The sequence below is a fragment of the Cervus canadensis genome, chromosome 17 (genome assembly GCF_019320065.1).
Source record: "Cervus canadensis isolate Bull #8, Minnesota chromosome 17, ASM1932006v1, whole genome shotgun sequence".
Classification (NCBI taxonomy): Eukaryota; Metazoa; Chordata; class Mammalia; order Artiodactyla; family Cervidae; genus Cervus; species Cervus canadensis.
The window spans coordinates 12,800,376-12,818,257 of record NC_057402.1 but is presented as its reverse complement, the minus strand read 5'-3'; the positions used below and the strand labels follow the sequence as shown (position 1 = coordinate 12,818,257).

At 35.9% G+C, this 17,882-nt stretch overlaps 1 protein-coding gene across 2 annotated transcripts in view; it reads left to right on the top strand.

Moving 5' to 3' along the window:
* CPSF2 (cleavage and polyadenylation specific factor 2) overlaps positions 1–17,882 on the top strand; it is a 35,468-nt gene that overhangs the window by 6,141 nt on the left and 11,445 nt on the right. For both annotated transcript variants that reach the window (XM_043489889.1, XM_043489888.1), the window contains exons 3-9: positions 1,755–1,936; positions 3,011–3,170; positions 3,255–3,360; positions 4,371–4,500; positions 6,775–6,890; positions 8,022–8,209; positions 8,882–9,172. In XM_043489889.1, the coding sequence (XP_043345824.1) occupies positions 1,788–1,936; positions 3,011–3,170; positions 3,255–3,360; positions 4,371–4,500; positions 6,775–6,890; positions 8,022–8,209; positions 8,882–9,172 (1,140 nt within the window). In that variant the 5' untranslated portion in view covers positions 1,755–1,787. The remainder of the gene's footprint in view (positions 1–1,754; positions 1,937–3,010; positions 3,171–3,254; positions 3,361–4,370; positions 4,501–6,774; positions 6,891–8,021; positions 8,210–8,881; positions 9,173–17,882) is intronic.

Below are 17,882 nucleotides of genomic sequence, written 5' to 3'. Positions count from 1 at the left end.
CTGTGGTGCCCGGTGGCTGAAGTGAAAGGAAGATTATTGGAGTTGAGAGAGTCAAGGGGAGAAGAGGTCAGTAATGAAGCTACTCAGAGGAAGACTGTCAGGAACTAAAGTCCTCCATTAATGAGGAAGGACAGGAAAGGCTCACAGCGAGCTGGCTGGGCAGCATGAGTTCAGCGGGACTAGAGTGTTTCCAGGAGGAAGGAGAAGACGTGGGCTGGAGGCTGCAGTGACGAATAGGGAGCACATGCTTCCTGCGTTTGAGGTCAGGGAATACAGGAGAAAAAAGGCCTTTTGAGAAGGCTGGAGGAGAAACGGTATCATTTGAGAAGAGCTAGGTTTCTGTGAAGATTTGCAGATGAGGAAAACCTTCAGAGAAAAGGGTGAAATTCTCAGTGAGTGTAATGGTTCCAGAGGGAATACCGAAAGGATTTGGAAGGCAGAAGAGGTAGTGAATTGGTCCCACTAGGTGGACTGCAGTGGTGATGGACAACCTCAGAGTCTTGGGTCTTTTTGGCTGTGACTGAAGTAAACAGGGATGGGAGATGTGGTGACAGTCTGTTAAGAAAGCTGGGCAGTTTACCTTAATTTGTTGTTGTGACCTTGGGCAGATGTTGAAGGATCATCAGATGTGCAATGATCTTCTCTCTCTTTTTTTCACATAATAATAATTTTAATAATAGATGCTATAGAGTAACATTAACAGTAATGAAAAGGCGCATTAATTAGAGGGAGGTCTAAAAACTTAGAAAACTTTTGAATTTTCCAGTGTCCCCTTTTCTTCTAAGCACTCTAAGGATAAATAACTGTGAATGAATAATTCTCTTACTTGCATAGTTAACCAGAAATGGCAGATTTATTTTAAGAACCTAAGACCTGAAATCTTGCTGTGGAGTTGTGCTTTGCTAATGAATGTTTTTAATATCTATATAGTTTTTAACATTTATATAGTAGCACACAATTCTAGGTCCTAAATCCCAATAGATGTTTTCATGTTGTATCTTTTTGAAATACGTAGTAGGTATCCCAACTGTATTCCATCAGATACGTTTTGAACACCTACTATGTGTCAGATTCTCTTCAGGAAGTGCAAACTATAAGGCACTATAATTGTTTTCAGTTGCTCACATTCTGGTGCAAGGCTTCTTAACAAAATTCCCTGAAAAATATGTGAATTGCTACATGTATATGGACCTTTTTGTTTTTTTAAGGACTGAGGGGAGCAGGAAAGATCCATAGCTTTTTATCATATTGTCAAGTGGTCCTTTATTTAAGGACCACTGGTTTAGTAGTAGAAAAAGACACATAAGCTAATAACAGTGTAATGCAATGAAATCACTGCTGTCTCAGAACAAAATAAAGGAGGAGCAGATTCACCTTGAAGAATAAGTTCACTAGTACACTACATTTATTTATTGAGAAACTTGGTAGTCTCCATTCTAGGTAATTTATACATTATTTGAAATCTTCCAACATCCTTTTAATGTGTATGTTAATATTCATATTTTATAGGATACATAAGTGAGGGGAAATGTAACTAACCTGCTCAGAACCATATAAGCATAGATTCAAATACAGGTCAGTCTGATTCCAAAATCTACTGCTTTTCATCAAACCACATTGGGGGGCCACTGAAGAACTCGATAAACAGGAGGGTGTAAGATTATGTTTGTACCTTCACACTTAGCAGTGATGGAAATAGGTCTTTAAAATGACTGTGCTTTTATGTTTAACTATGTTTTTATTTCTGTTGAAAGAACCTTTTGGATTGTTGTTGTTGGACTGAAAAAATGACATCTATTATCAAATTAACCACCCTTTCTGGGGTCCAAGAAGAATCTGCTCTTTGCTATCTTCTCCAAGTTGACGAGTTTAGATTTTTATTGGACTGTGGCTGGGATGAGCACTTTTCTATGGATATTATAGATTCCCTGAGGAAGTAAGTTACTGTTAATATTTCTACACTTTTAGGAAATCAACTTTTCTTTTCTGTGTTTTAATGCTATTTTGATGTTACACAATGTTTGCTGTTTTGCTCTAATTTAGTTGATAGTAAAACAATTTTATTTAAATTGAAGAACTAAATAATGACTTTTTATTTGCGTAGTTTTGATCGACTTGTAAGCTGTGTTTATTGAAAGTCAGCAAAATCTTAAGTTAATTGTTACTTGGTCGATGGATCTCAGTAGAAATTTTTGCACCCTAATTTTAGAAAAGAGCAAAATTAAGTTTATAAGAATTTGAAGAGAGGAAAACTGTCCTTGTAAAAGTTCTGCAGTCAGATCAAATTAGCTTATTTTCTTTTAATCTTTTGAGGCTTAGACATTTGAGACTTGGTGCTTAGAATAAAGACCATGAGATTCAAAAGGATCTAATCCATCAAAGAAAAATTTAGTTGTGTTAGCAGTATTGTACTAATTATGGAATGAACAAGAACTTAAATAAAACTTAGAACTTATAGCAAAAAATTTTTTTCTTATTTCTTTTGTTAATTAGAATATATTATTCATTGACTCAAGTTACACTATCATGAATATGCTGTCAGTCATTATGCTAAAAAGCTGAGACAAAAATCCATAATAAATATGTGGCCTTTTAAATGTCCTTTTCTTAACAATTTCTTAAATCCTGAGTTCTTGAACTTTAATAGTATATAAGATAGACTCTTGAAATCAGTTTACGTGTGGTGTCTACTGTTTTCCTTCCTTTTTTTAAAAAAATGTGTCTAGACACTATGTATTTATGTGCAACTCATACCACAGTTTTGATCTCTATGTAGGATGGGGTAGTAGTAATTGAAATTCATAGGTAATGTAATTTTAGCTCTCAGTTGCACATGGGGTCACAAAGAGTCAGACATGACTGAGCAATTTCACTTTCACTTTCTCTCTTTTAGCCCATCGTCTTCAGCTCAGGATACTGAGACAAATCAGAACTGGCAAATTAATTTTGAGTATAGTGCCTTTTCGTTTAGGAACAAGACTCAGTAATAGTCATCTTGCTTGTGTTCTAGGCATGTTCACCAGATCGACGCGGTCTTGTTGTCTCATCCCGACCCCCTCCATCTTGGCGCCCTCCCCTATGCTGTTGGAAAGTTGGGTCTGAACTGCGCCATCTATGCAACCATTCCTGTTTATAAAATGGGACAGATGTTCATGTATGACCTTTATCAGGTAATTTAAACAATTAAAGAAAAAACTGTTTTAACACCCTGGCAGTGATAATTTTTAACCTTTTATTTGTGTTTTTTTTTAAAGTCCCGACACAATACAGAAGATTTTACACTCTTTACCCTAGATGATGTGGATGCAGCCTTTGATAAGATACAACAGTTAAAATTCTCTCAGATTGTGAATTTGAAAGGTAAAACATGTTTCCAGTAGCAAATAATTGGACTAATGGTGTTTGAACTACTGAAAAGTACAAGGGAAATTTGTAGTAAAAATTCTAGGTACTATTGTCTGAAGAATAAAACATTAGCATTATTCCATAGGGAACCATGAACTTCCCCCAAATCATCTGAATTTTAAAATATTGCAGGCTAAATTCTAATAAAATGTAACAACTCAGGCCTCCTTTTCAGGTTTAATTTAGGAACACTTACTTAGTGTTTACTATATATAATGCACAAAGGTAACATAGTCAGATTCTCTTCCAAAGAGCTCACAGTGAGGTTGAGGAGGAAAAGTAGCTCAGATGGCTAAACAGAGTGATGGAAGTAAATGAAGTGCTATGGCCGCACAGAGTAGAACATGACTGAATTCTAGAATTGAACATGAAAAAAATTTGTCATTTAATTAGGACAGGAAGTCATATATATATATATATTTGTCGCTAAGTATATATTTATCTTCTGTAGAGAGGACCATTTACATATTTTCATAAATATGATACCATAAATATGAAAAAATGGTGCACAGATGGACTCTGAAGTTTAGCCAGGAAGTAACAATGGTCTCAGCAGTTTGGTACTTAGTTTTTTAAAGGATACATTCTTTACTATAATGAGATTTGAATTGTCAATTTAGAGGTTAGTGAAGATGGAAACACTTCATAATTTATGTGCACAATATGAACAATAAAGTTTATTAGTTCATACTAAGTTATTGAATAGTAGTGGCAAGCTCTAGCCTTTTATTTTTCAAGCACAAATATTATGCACAGATGCATAATAAAATTATAAGAGTGCCTCCATGAAGGTATGAGGTAGCTGGGGGACTGGAGGGTAAGACTTGCTTTTCACCGTATGCCTTTTTAGTTTTGAATTTTGTATCATTGCACATGTTACTTATTAAAGAATAGCTAATAATAAATAACCTTTCTTTAGACTTGTAATAAGAAATCTGATTATTGTCATTATCTTGTTGACCTAGGTAAAGGACATGGCTTGTCTATCACACCTCTGCCAGCTGGTCATATGATAGGTGGAACAATATGGAAAATAGTCAAAGATGGAGAAGAAGAAATTGTTTATGCAGTTGACTTCAACCACAAGAGGGAGATGTAGGTATATCAAGATAAAAGCTAATGGAAATGTAGCTGGTCTTGCTTCATTGTTTGGAGGGAAATTTAAAAACAAAGTTTTCTTTAAACTAGAAATCTAGAGCAATTTAAAAGTACCAAATAGTGAATGTTTTCAAAGTTACTTAAATTATTTGCATTGTAAGGAAAAAGGTTAAATATGAGATAAAAGATATTGTTTTGAAATTTACATGCAGATATCTACTCTATAAAATAAGTATCTCTCTGGAGATGTTGCATAGGAGATTAATTTTTATACAACAAATTATATTTTATATTTTCTTGACTTGCTATTTAGAGGAACTTTGCAGGTGGTTTTTTTTTTATTTTTGATAAAATTCATTAATACTATCTAATATAATGATTTAAAGTCAACCTCCTAAAAAAAATAAAAAAATAAATAAAGTCAACCTCCTTTAGAAGAGTCGGTAGCGTATACCTTCTCCAGCAGATCTTCCTGACCCAGGAATCGAACTGGAGTCTCCTGCATTGCAGGCAGATTCTTTACCAACTAAGCTATCAGGGAAGTCAACTGAAAAGGGGACACAATAGTTTCATTTTAAAACTTCATTTTGTACTTACAGCATTTCTATAAGATTGTTTTGGTTTCTTTTGTAATTTTTTTACATTAAGTACATAACTATTTTATATTAGATTATAGTATCCTTAAGATCTTTTGTATCATATTAAGAAACATTTAAGACTAATATGTTGAATTTTAGGCTCTTGTAATTACAGGTTAATGAGAAAAAAATGGGTATTTGAGTGAATGATATTTGAACATTTTTGGAAAAACCTCAGTTTATGTCTTTTTTTTATCACTTATCACTTAATAAGATAAATTTCAGGTGGATTAGAATGAAATAGAAAAGGAAATAATACTGGTGAGTCTGATCTCTTGATTTGGAAAAGACTTTGGTAAGCAGAAAGGAAATGGACCAAATTATAAAGGAAGACTCTGCTACATTTGATTACATATATGTTCAAAATGTCTGAAACAATAAACTAAGTCAGGGCTTCCCTGGTGGCCCAGTGTAAAGAATCCGCTTGCCAGTTAGGAGACATGGGTTCAATCCCTGATGTGGGAAGATTCCACAGGCCACAGAGCAGCTAAGCCCGTGCACCATAACTATTGAGCCTGTGCTCTAGAGCCCAGGAGCTGCAACTACTGAGCCCATTTCTCGCAACTACTGAGCTTATGTGCCGTAGAGCCGTAGAGCTTATGTGCTGCTCCGCAGCAGAGAGAAGTCATAGCAATGAGAAGCCTGTGTACCACAATTAGAGAGTAACCCCCACTCCCCGCAACTAGAGGAAGAAAGCCCGTGCAACAATAAAGACCCAGCAGAGCCAAAAATAAATAAATAAAAAATTAAAAAAAGAAGTAAATTAAAAGACTATAAACTGGGGAAAATATTTCCATAAAGTTGATCAAAGACTTATTTATAAGACAAGGTATTAATCAATCAGAAAGATACCAGTTGCAAAATGGACATAAGTTATAAAGTCAAAAAAGAGAAAATTTAAATGATAATGATTTTTTAAAATTAAATACCATTAAAATTGCTTTTAAATGGTAGTGTTCTTCTGGGAATTATTTAGTGAGTTGGTCATTGTTTCTGGTTGAACCTTTCTGGAAAAGGGAGAGCTTTCTCAAAAGGGTCAAACCTTTCTGGAAAGCCATTTAGCAATATTGTATATTTTAGTAAAAACATTTCTAGGAATGTGTCCTAAAGAAACAATTAGAAATGCAACAGAAGCTTTTTGCAAAAGTTTTCTTTGAAAGATTATTTATAATGACAAAAAAAAGTAACCTAAATATCAATAAAGGGAAATGACCAAATATTTATTGTACAAATACACAGAAAGCTTTTATAATTGTTAAAAATTAGATTTGGAAAATGATTTTAATGTCATGGGAGAAAACTAGGGTATAAACTGAGTATATAATCATCTACATGAGATACCACTTTAATAAAATACATACACAGATATATGCATAGAGAAATATGTACTTAGAAGGATATACAACAAAATACTATGGTGATTATCTTTGGGTGATGGTACTTTGGAAGAGCTTAGCTTTCCTGTTTTGAATTTACTAGATTTTCTCATCAGTGAGCGTGTATACTGTTATAGTTAGAAGAGGAAAAAAGCCTTATAAAAAGAAGGGTTTTGTGTTTGGTTTTTTTTTGGTAAGAAAAGCTGTTGTTTATTTGAAGTGATACAAAGTATTCCTGTTCTTCAACTTCCTTATAGCCACTTAAATGGATGTTCCCTGGAAATGCTAAGCAGACCCTCCTTACTTATCACAGACTCATTTAATGCTACCTATGTGCAGCCCAGGAGAAAACAAAGAGACGAGCAGCTTCTGAGTATGTATTGCTTATGGTCCTTTCTACAGAGCTGTGGAGGTGCATGGTTGTATGAACGACGGCTTGACATTTTTCTTGTCATAAGAGATTGGCTAACTCTAGTGTTTTTAAAAGAATATTATGTAACCGTATCAATATTTTTACAAAAAGATGCTTTTGTTGGTTTGAATTTAACTTTTGTGGAATAGGTATAAAAGTTGGTTTCTTCCTGTTATTCAGCACATAGCTAGCTTTCCTTGGCCTCATTGAACATCAGACAACATATTTTGATGTCTGGCGAACATCACAGCATATAAAGATCTCATATAAATACTAGAAAAACATTTATACTCAGAAAAATGAAGGAGGTAAATGAGGGTGTGCCTAGTCTGCTGACTTTGGTGTTTGGGTGTTTTATACTCTAATACAGTAGTCTTGGTTCTAAAGAGATGCATCCAGGCCATCCCTGGTTGCTTCTCCTCTGGCTTGAGCCCTTTTATCTTTTATTCTGTTTTTGTAAGCTGCATTGGAATTCAACAGGGTAAATCGGATTCCAATTTCAACATGATTGAAGCTACCACCTTCATTTATCTACTTAAAAAGTATGACATATATACTATGTTACTCTAAGACGATTTTCAATTCTTGGATTTTTGTTGTTGTTTATTTTTGCTAGAGTTTGATTTGACTAAATATTTCCAAGCAGATTTTCATCTAGAAAGTCTTTTATATAAGAAGGAATGTTAATTTATTTATCTTTTATTCTATAGGCATACGTACATATAAAGCATGTATGTATTAAAGTATAAGTGTGTGTGTATAAATTTGGGAATTATGTTTTGTAATGAAATTCATGGAGTGAGAGGTGAGGTGAGGCAGGTGAGACCAGAGTGACCTGGAAATACAAAGCTGATTGTGTTTGGCTTGTTAGCCCAATTTTCCCAATATATTATACAAATGTCATTTTCTGTGTGTACTATGGGTGGAAAGGGTTAGAAGCCATGATTTATAATTTTTCAATTAAAAAAAATAGTTAATGGCATTGTTATAAACCATAGTCTTAATAGTGAAAACATGAAGATAAAAGTTATCTTTAATCTTATAGCAAGATATTGTTATGTTCTATTGGGATTTTACATTCTTATTTTCTAGCAAATGTCCTGGAAACACTTCGAGGTGATGGAAACGTATTAATAGCAGTGGACACTGCAGGCAGAGTTCTGGAGCTTGCTCAACTCCTTGATCAGATTTGGAGAACTAAAGATGCTGGACTGGGTGTTTACTCATTGGCACTCCTCAATAATGTCAGTTATAATGTGGTGGAGTTTTCTAAGTCCCAGGTTTGTTTTCATGTTATGTGTAATAAAGAAGTTTGCTACAGAAATTGGACTTATGGAAAACAGTATCTTAAATGCTCTTTGAATTTTCTTTTTCTGTCGAGGTTGATGATAATAATAATGATGATGATATAAACTAAAAATCAACCACTTACTGTTATGTATTCTTTACATGTATTATTTCACTTACTTCCTAAATATCCTATGAAGTAGGTTCTGTTTTTGTTCCCCTTTTACAGATTGGGTAGGTTGCTTCTCTAATGCTTAGTATCACAATCTGTAAAATAGGGATAGAAATAGAACCCACCTCTTAGGATATAAATGTTAGAATTCATTTTTCTCTTCCTTTTGAATAAGCTCATTTTCTTGAAATAGCCATGTCTGGGGTAAGATATTCATTTAGGACTTATATGCTACCTTCTGAATAAGATTTAAGGTGACATAACTGAAACGTGATGTAAAATTATAGATTTTTAGGGATGAACATTTGACTGAGAAGATTTGTTGGGGAATAGAAACAGAAAATAAGCTACTTGTCAGCATGGTACAAATTTAAGCAACCATTGGTGGAAAAAAGACTTAAGTTGGAGCTTGAACTCCTGAACTATTGTAGAATACATTCAAGTTATAATGCAGTATTTTCTAATTATTGCCATCTTTTCCTCCCATTATTAGGTAGAATGGATGAGTGATAAGTTGATGAGGTGTTTTGAAGACAAAAGAAATAATCCATTTCAGTTTCGTCATCTCTCTCTATGTCATGGTCTTTCTGACTTGGCTCGAGTACCTAGCCCTAAAGTTGTACTTGCCAGCCAACCTGACCTGGAATGTGGATTTTCAAGGGATCTCTTTATTCAGTGGTGCCAGGACCCTAAAAACTCGATCATTCTAACTTACAGAACTACTCTTGGGACTTTAGCACGTTTCCTAATTGATAATCCTTCTGAAAAAGTTACAGAAATAGAGGTAAGTGCTTGTGTGTGAACCTTATCTTGAAATTGTTTGGGGGATATGTTATGCATGATGTTTATAACAGTCAGTGACCAAAAATAAAACTTCAAGTTGTTTCAGGATTTTTATCAGGCTGATAGTAGAGGGGCTTTAACAGCACACGTTTCAGAGCTCCTTAGTTGGAAGTTCTCAGTATCGAACCCTTCCATGGTACCCTCTGGAACCATACACAGAGAGTGTGCATATATACTGTATTCTCATTCACTCTTTGAAAAATTCCTTTCACATTTTCCCCATGATTGAAATCTGGCTATTTCCTAAGATTTCTTTTTCCAGTAGCCTTCTCTTTCATGCTTTGTGTATTTGAGTGGCATAGGTGTCCTTGTTCTGCATTGTAGCTTTCAAGCTATTTCTCTTCCCTCTGTAGTTCATGCCATCAGACTTGAAAATAAGCCGACCTCTTCTTGTTTCAGACACTTACTATTCTCTTAGTCATTCTCTGTCGTTCATTGGTGACTTTAGACCCTGGTTCACAGCCTTCCTGTCCACTTATACTCAGGACTTCATTCGTGATGACTTTAGCATCCATATGTATGATTTACCCAGTTCCTTGGCCCTCTCAGTTCCTTGACATTTTATTTCTTTTCTTTTTAAAATTAGTAACAGTTTAGGGATTGGGGGCAGGAGGAGAAGGGGATGACAGAGGATGAGATGGTTGGATGGCATCACTGACTCGATGGACATGAGTTTGAGTAAACTCCGGGAGTTGGTAATGGACAGGGGGGCCTGGTGTGCTGCGATTCATGGGGTCACAAAGGGTCGGACATGACTGAGCGACTGAACTGAACTGAGCAGTTTATTATTTATATCTTTGTGATCCTATGGACTAGCCCGCCAGGCTCCTCTCTCTATGGGATTTCCCAGGCAAGAACACTAGAGTGGATTGCCGTTTCCTCCTCCAGGGGATCTTCCTGACCCAGGGATTGAACCCACATCTCCTCTGTCTCCTACATTAGTGGACGGATTCTTTACCACTGAGCCACCTGGGAAGCCCCAACACTTTATTTCTTAATTTTTTTTCTTCTACTCCATGTCAGCCATCCCTTCCCACGATCGTGCTGTCCACTCCCATGGGCATACCTTTAACCTTGTTACGATCTTCAGATCTCTCCGTCAAGCGGACCACTCTGGTTTCATAGCCGATTTTCTCTGCTACTCCCATGCCAACAATGCTTTGGTCCTGCAGGGACTTTGAATTCATGAACCTCATCACTTCTACTTAATCATCACTGCTGTATCTTCTGGTCAATGGTCCAGCATTATTTTGCAGACACCTTTCTTTTTATTTATTTATTTGAAGTATAGTGTGATTTACAATGAATGATTCAAAGTGATTCAGTTTTACATATGTATACGTATATTTTTTTCTCAGATTGTTTTCCGTTATAGATTGTTATAAGATGTTCAGACAGATATTGTTACAAGATATTTAACTCTTTTACCCTTCTTTCTGTTTATTGTACTTGCCTAGCAGACTCTAGTTAAACCATTTCCTTAGTTCGTGCCTGTACACAAGCAGTCTGATATTACTTGAGTTAAATACACTGTGTGGACAGATTTCCCTTCGCATTATTGACCTCACATCTCAGACAGGCACCCAACACCAGCACTCCACATTCTGTGGGATAGTGTTTTTCCCATTCTTCAGGAAGACGGTACCTGCTTTCTCCACAAATATCTTACAGCCCATCTCAGCCCTCACTTGTAGCACGTGACCTTGTTTCAAACTTAACTGAGAAGTAGAAGCAGTCAGGGAGGAATTCTCTTACCTTCTCATCACTAAATAGCCTAATCTGTCTTGCATCCACATTGCGGCCTTATCTCCTGGTACAGGAGCAACATTTAGCCAAATGATCCAGAAGCCGAGAGATCATTTTGCTTAGTAACCAACACATCAAATCTGCCAATTTTTCAAAACTAGTATCATTTGTTAGGCTTCCCACGTAGCTCTAGTGGTAAAGAATCCACTTACCAATGCAGGAGATGCAAGAGATGCTGATTTGATTCCTGGAGAAGGAAGTGACAACCCACTCCAGTATTCTTGCCTGGAAAATTCCATGGACAGAGGACCCTGGTGGGCTACAGTCCATGGGGCCATAAAGAATTGGATATGACTGAAGTGAATTGATACTGAATAGTTAATAGCTGCCTTTCTTGTGCATACTTTTAGATGATTACTTTTTATTTTGTCTTCATAGCAGTGATTTTAAGGAATGTTTAGTTTGTGAAAAGCTAAATGGTAAGGGTATCTTAGTCTTTAACGCTGCTTAGCCCATGTGTGCTAAGTTGCTTCAGTTGTGTCCCTAACTCTGCTTAAAAAAATCATAAATAGTAACTAAAACCTGATATACGTTCACTATAAAAACAGGGTTGTTGAGGGAAGATTTAGAGCAGGCATATCAAAGTAAAATGCATACTATCGTTTGGGCTATTTAATAGCTTAGAAATATAAAGTTAAAATATGAAGTTCAAAACTTGAAACAGTTTCATCAGATACAAAATACTAAATTTGAAAATATGAATTACTGGAAATACAATGAAGACTGGTATGCCATTTGAGGAATTAATAAAAGACCATGAAAAGTGATTTAAGTTTGAAAAAGAAAATGACATTCTGAGCTGAAAATGTTTTAGGTTTTTAATATTTTGGTAAGTAATACTTAGGTCTAGGGTCTTTGCCCTCTCACCTTGTTAGTTATATTTCTTTTGTGGTTATCCTTTTCTCTCCGTTATCTATCACCTCTTTCCTTTGTCACATCCAAAGTAATTTTTACTGTTCCTTGTCCCCCAAACTTGTTCTTTTCTGAGTCTTCCTCATCTCATGGAATACCAGCACTTTCCACATACCTACTCAAGCTCTAAGTATAGATAATTTTAAAACATACATTGACATATAATACATACATGTAATACATACATATAATATACAGTTTGTATATTGTAAGCAAACAGCATGATAAATTTTCACAGATTGAACACACCTCTCTAGCTTATACTCAGATCAGAAGTAAACTAATTCTCCCAGATGCCCCCTTCCTTATCCTCCCTATCTTTCCAAGGGTAACCACTTTTCAGACTTCCAATGCACAGACTATTAAAATTTATTTTCATTTCCTTACTTTTCTCTCCTTGTGTGTGTGTTAGTCACTGTGTTTGTGTGTGTGTGTGCTTCGTGGTGTCTGACTCTTTGCGACCCGTTAGACTGTAGCCTGCCAGGCTCCTCTGTTTATGAAATTTTCCAGGCAAGAATACTGGAGTGGGTTGTCATTTCCTCCTCCAATGGATCTTTTTGACCCAAGGGTGGAACCTGTGTTTCTTGAGTCTCCTGCATTGGCAGGCGGTTTCTTTACCGCTGGCGCCACCTGGGAATTTTCTCTCATTACCCATATCCAATCCAGGAGCAATTCCTATTGACTTGACTTCCAGATATATCCTAAATCTGTCTGCTTTTCTCCAGCTCCACTCCTGTCATCCTGGCCCATGGTAAGGGTCTTGCCTGCGCTGTGCAGTGGCTTCCTAATTGATTTCACTGTTTTTACTTTTATGCTCATTTAATGCTCTGGAGAAGGCAATGGCACCCCACTCCAGTACTCTTGCCTGGAAAATTGCATGGACGGAGGAGCCTGGTAGGCTGCAGTCCATGGGGTTGCGAAGAGTCGGACACGACTGAGCGACTTCACTTTCACTTTTCACTTTCATGCATTGGAGAAGGAAATGGCAACCCACTCCAGTGTTCTTGCCTGGAGAATCCCAGGGACGGCGGAGCCTGGTGGGCTGCCGTCTATGGGTTCGCACAGAGTCAGACACGACTGAAGTGACTTAGCAGAAGCAATGCTTTATTCTTGTAGCACCCAAAGACATGTCTTTTCCTTTCTCTCTGTCTCTGTCTCTCTTGTTTTATTGTTTTAAGACCATATAACATGAAATTTACCATCTGAACCATTTTTAAGAGTCCAGCACAGCAATGTTAACTGTGTGAATACTGGTGTGCAACAGACCTCTAAAACTTTTCAACTTGTAAAACCCAAGCTCTGTAATCATTGAACAACCCCCAAAGGCATCTTTAAAAAATTTATCATTTCATGTCACTCCCTTGCTTGAACCCTTTGGAGAGTTCCTTCTCTTTGAAAAAAATTCAGACTCCTTTCCCAGGGTTTCAAGGTCCCACTGACCTGATCTCCATCCACTTTTCTGACCGTATCTCATTCTGCTTTCTTTCTGCTCCACACTGCTTCACTGCGTCAGGGGCTCCTTCTGCCTCTCATGTTCCTTCACAGCTTTGCACCTGTTTACTCCTTTACTCAAGTCTTGGTCGAAAGGTCACCTCCTCAGGTAGGCCTTCTCTGACTACCAGTCTACTACTCAGTTGCAAACCCACCACATTGTTTTCCCTAGCTGTCATTACTATTGGTTATTTTTTCATGAGAAAGGGATCTTGTATTTTTGTATCCACTAGTACATGGAAGGTCCTCAATAAATGTGTAGGTTAAATTCATGAAACACCAGATGAGTGACTATGTAATAAACCTGACTTCTGATCATGTTAGATAAGAGTTTACTATGTATGGTTTTTTTAATCTACATTTGTCCTTCTCTAGAGTCAAATTTTATGCATTTAGAAAGAGCAAAAACAGTAAATGAATAAGGATTAACGGATTTGAGTAGATTTGATTAAGAAAAAGGAATAACTTGGAGACAATGCAGTGAAGAACTAGGAAGAAACAATCTGAGGGTTGGTTATCCTAGAAATCTGCTTTTGAATTTAGCCATTAATTTTAGCTATCTTATGTGAAATAAGATGGAAAGTAAAATTTAGCAATTGGCATAAGCTAAATCATGGGGTAAATGTTTTGTTCAAGTTTATTTGTGGTTAAGACAGACAACTGTATAAATTGCCAACTGTGTACTACAGAAAAATAATGGTACTTTTCTAAATTGAACTTATATTCAAGTATACTACTAGGCAAATGTGGGATGCCAGAGGTAACATGTAAATCACTCTTTCATTCTATGTAGTAGAATCACTTGATTTTGGTTTAATTTTTTTGTTACTTTTTATTGTAAAATAATTTAAAAGTTAACAGAAAAGTTGTTAAAAATAGTATACCCAGATTTCCCAGTTGTCAGCATTTTATTGGCTTTGCCTTATAACTTCTTCATACACATATAGACACAGTGTGAGATATTGTCTTGAAAGTAAGCCGCAGATATTCCATCATTACCTCTAGACCCAGCAGTATGCATCACCTAGAAATGAGAACATGCTCCTGCAAGACTGTGTATTTATGATACATCAGTTGAAATCAGGAAATAAGCACTGATATCATACTGTTGATATTAATACTATTTCATCCATTGACCCCACTTGACTCCTGGTGATTGCTCCAACAATGGCCTTTCCTTTTTGATTGGAATCCCATCCAGGAAGACACATTGCATTTGTTGTCAAGATTTGATATTTTTGAACCATGTATGTTCTAGATTTTTTTTTCTATTCACAAACAAATATCTATATGATTTTTTTTTTAAAGAAATGGGACCAAATTATCCATATATTTTTGAATAATGAAAGTTATTATTGATGAAATATATTATTAATGAAAGCTACAGATTTACCATATTCAATTCTTGGTATAATAAACTTTAAAATGTTTTTGAATAAGTGATTGAATTATTTCTAGTGATTCTTTAATGATACATTATGTATACGTACTTTGATCATTTAATCCAGTGGTTCCTAAAAGCATGGTGCAAGGACCCCTGGGGGCTACCTGAGACCCTTTTATGGGGTTCACCAGTTGTTTTTCATGGTGATACTAAGATGTTATTTGTCTTTTACTGTGCCTACGATATTGACAAGTGAAAGCAGTGGTGGATAAAGTGCTGGTGCCTTAGCATAAATCAAGTCTGTGGCACTAAGCTAGGTTAATCACTGCATTTTTCATCACCATACACTTGTCGTTCAAATAAAGTTGCAGTTAAGAATATCCTTGATGAAGCAGTAAAAGTTATTTACTTTTATTAAACTTACAAAGTTTTATTAAACTTTAATAAAGTTATAACTTTATTAAATCCTTTTGAAAAGAACTTTTTAAAATAATCTTGGTGTCAAGACGGGAAGTATACAGAAGCACTTGTGTTGCATACTAGGTTGGCCAAGAAGTTTATTTGAGTTTTTCCCTAACATCTTACAGAAAACCCAAATGACTTTTTTCGGCCAACCCAATACGATGTTTGTCTTGAAGAAATCACTTGGGTAATGGTTTGAGTTGTTGAGTTAAACTAGTTACTTTATTTCCTGGAACACCAGTTTTACTTGAAATGACATGGTTATTCAGACTTATGTATTTGGCAAATATTTTCCCAAAAAAGAATAATTGAGCTTGTGCTCTAAGGAAAACAATTGACAGCATTTCTTGCCTCAATCTGATAAAACTGAAACTTTCAAGTGAAAATTAGCATTTTGGAAAACTTAGCCTGTTACTGTCAGATTGACAACATGACTTTTCTGGTGAGATGGTGGTGTTATTTGCAAATGTTGATTTTTAAAAGTATTGTCAAATTTGTGTAATATTGTATAATTTATGAACTAATATTCATAAGTTAATGAACTTAACTGTGTGACTTAATGAACTAATCTGTATAAGTTAATGAACTAATATTTTCCAAATATCTAATGGATGAAGTTGCAAAGTAATGTACAAGTAAAAAATCCAGTCAAAAGGTAAGATCAATCAGTAAATTTTAATGAGAAGGAAATGGCAACCCACTCTAGTATTCTTGTCTGGAGAATCCCATGGACGGAGGAGCCTGGTGGGCTACATACAGTCCACAGGGTCGCAAAGAGTCGGACACGACTGAGCGACTTCACTTCTTCACTTCACAGAAGTTGTGGGTATGATTAAAGATTCCACATTACAACTAGCCTTTAAGAAACTACCACTGTTTGAGTTTTAATGTAATATCAAAGAAGAATATTCATGAAAAGGCTATTTAAAAATTTTTCCAGCTATTCTTCTGTGTGAGGCTGGATTTTCTAAATATCCAAAATGATATATGGCAAGAAGCAGAATGTGAGAATCCAACTGTCTTCTATTGAGCTAGATATTAAAGAGACTTGCAAAAATGTAAAATAATGCCATACTTTTTGCTATTTTTTTTTTTTTTGCTTTGGAAACTATAATCTTTTGTGAAAAATGATGTTAACATTAACATGATATGAGTGATTTTACTTTTAATGAACAGATAAATTTTTTAAAATCTCTCAGTTTTAATTTCTGATATGGTAAATACGAATAAATATACCTACAAAAAACAAAAGTTCTTCAGGGTTCTCAGTGATTTTTAGGAGTTTAAAAAGAGATAAGTGGAGAAGGAAATGGCAACCTACTCCAGTATTCTTGCCTGGGAAATCTCACAGTCAGAGGAGCCTAGTGGGCTACAGTCCAGGGGGTGGCAAAGAGTCAGACACAACTTAGCAACAACAGCAGCAGCAACACACAGTCAGGTAGGTTGGTGATTTGGGGAAATATCTCTTGATGGAAATGTGGCATAAAGTGGAGAGTGATACGACCTAGCAATATGGAATATGGAGTTTTGTAAGAAATTAAAATATGTGTAGAATGTGCTGTGCTGTGCTTAGTCGCTCAGTTGTGTCTGACTCTTTGCGGCCCCATGGACTGTAGCCCAGCAGGCTCCTCTGTCCATTGGGGTTCTCCAGGCAAGAGTACTGGAGTGGGTTGCCATACCCCCCTCCAGGAGATCTTCCCAACCCAGGGATTGAACCCAGGTCTCCCACATTGCACATGGATTCTTTACCCTCTGAGCCACCAGGGAAGCCGATGTATAGAATGATTGTTCCAAATATTCAAATAATAAGGTCTGTGGCTAAAGAGAAAAAAAAAAAATAAAATGAGATCAGAAAATTTGAGGACTACTGATTAGATCATTCCATGCTGATGGATTTTAAAGTTGTGTCCAGTTTTTCACTCTTGTAAACATTGCTGCCATGTCCTTTTTTTCCCCTCACATGTGTGTGATTGTTTCAGTAGATAACTTCCTAGAAGTGCTGTGTTAAAAGGATAGGTACATCTTCAGTTTTAGATGTTGACAAATTGCTTTCTAACATAGTCGTCCTAATTTTCCCATAGTGGATGAAAGTAACCTTTCCCTATTAGTAATTATTGTAGCCAATTTCATAAATTAAAAGATGGTTTTACATTAAAATTTTTTGTATTTTTCAAATATCATTTGGGTCAAGTGGTAGAGAATCCACCTGCCAATGCAGGAGATGCAGGTTCGATCCCTGGGTCAGGAAGATCCCTTGGAGAAGGAAATGGAAACCCACTGTATTGGAAACCCAAGCAGTATTCTTGCTTGGAAAATCCCATGGCCAGAGGATCCTGGTGGGCTCCAGTCCATGGGTTGCAAAGAGTCAGACATGACTTAATGACTAAACAACAACAACAAAAATTATTAGTAAAATTGGATATGTTTTCATGGCTATTAATCATGTTTCTTATTTTTATAAAGTGCTTGTATATCATTTTGTCCTGTTTTGATGTGTGGACCATCTTTTTCTTAACATATTTGCAAGAGCTCTTAGGAAAAAGTAGCTTCTGATAGTCAAATAGTGCTGCAGATAATTTTCTCAGTTTCTTTTCAT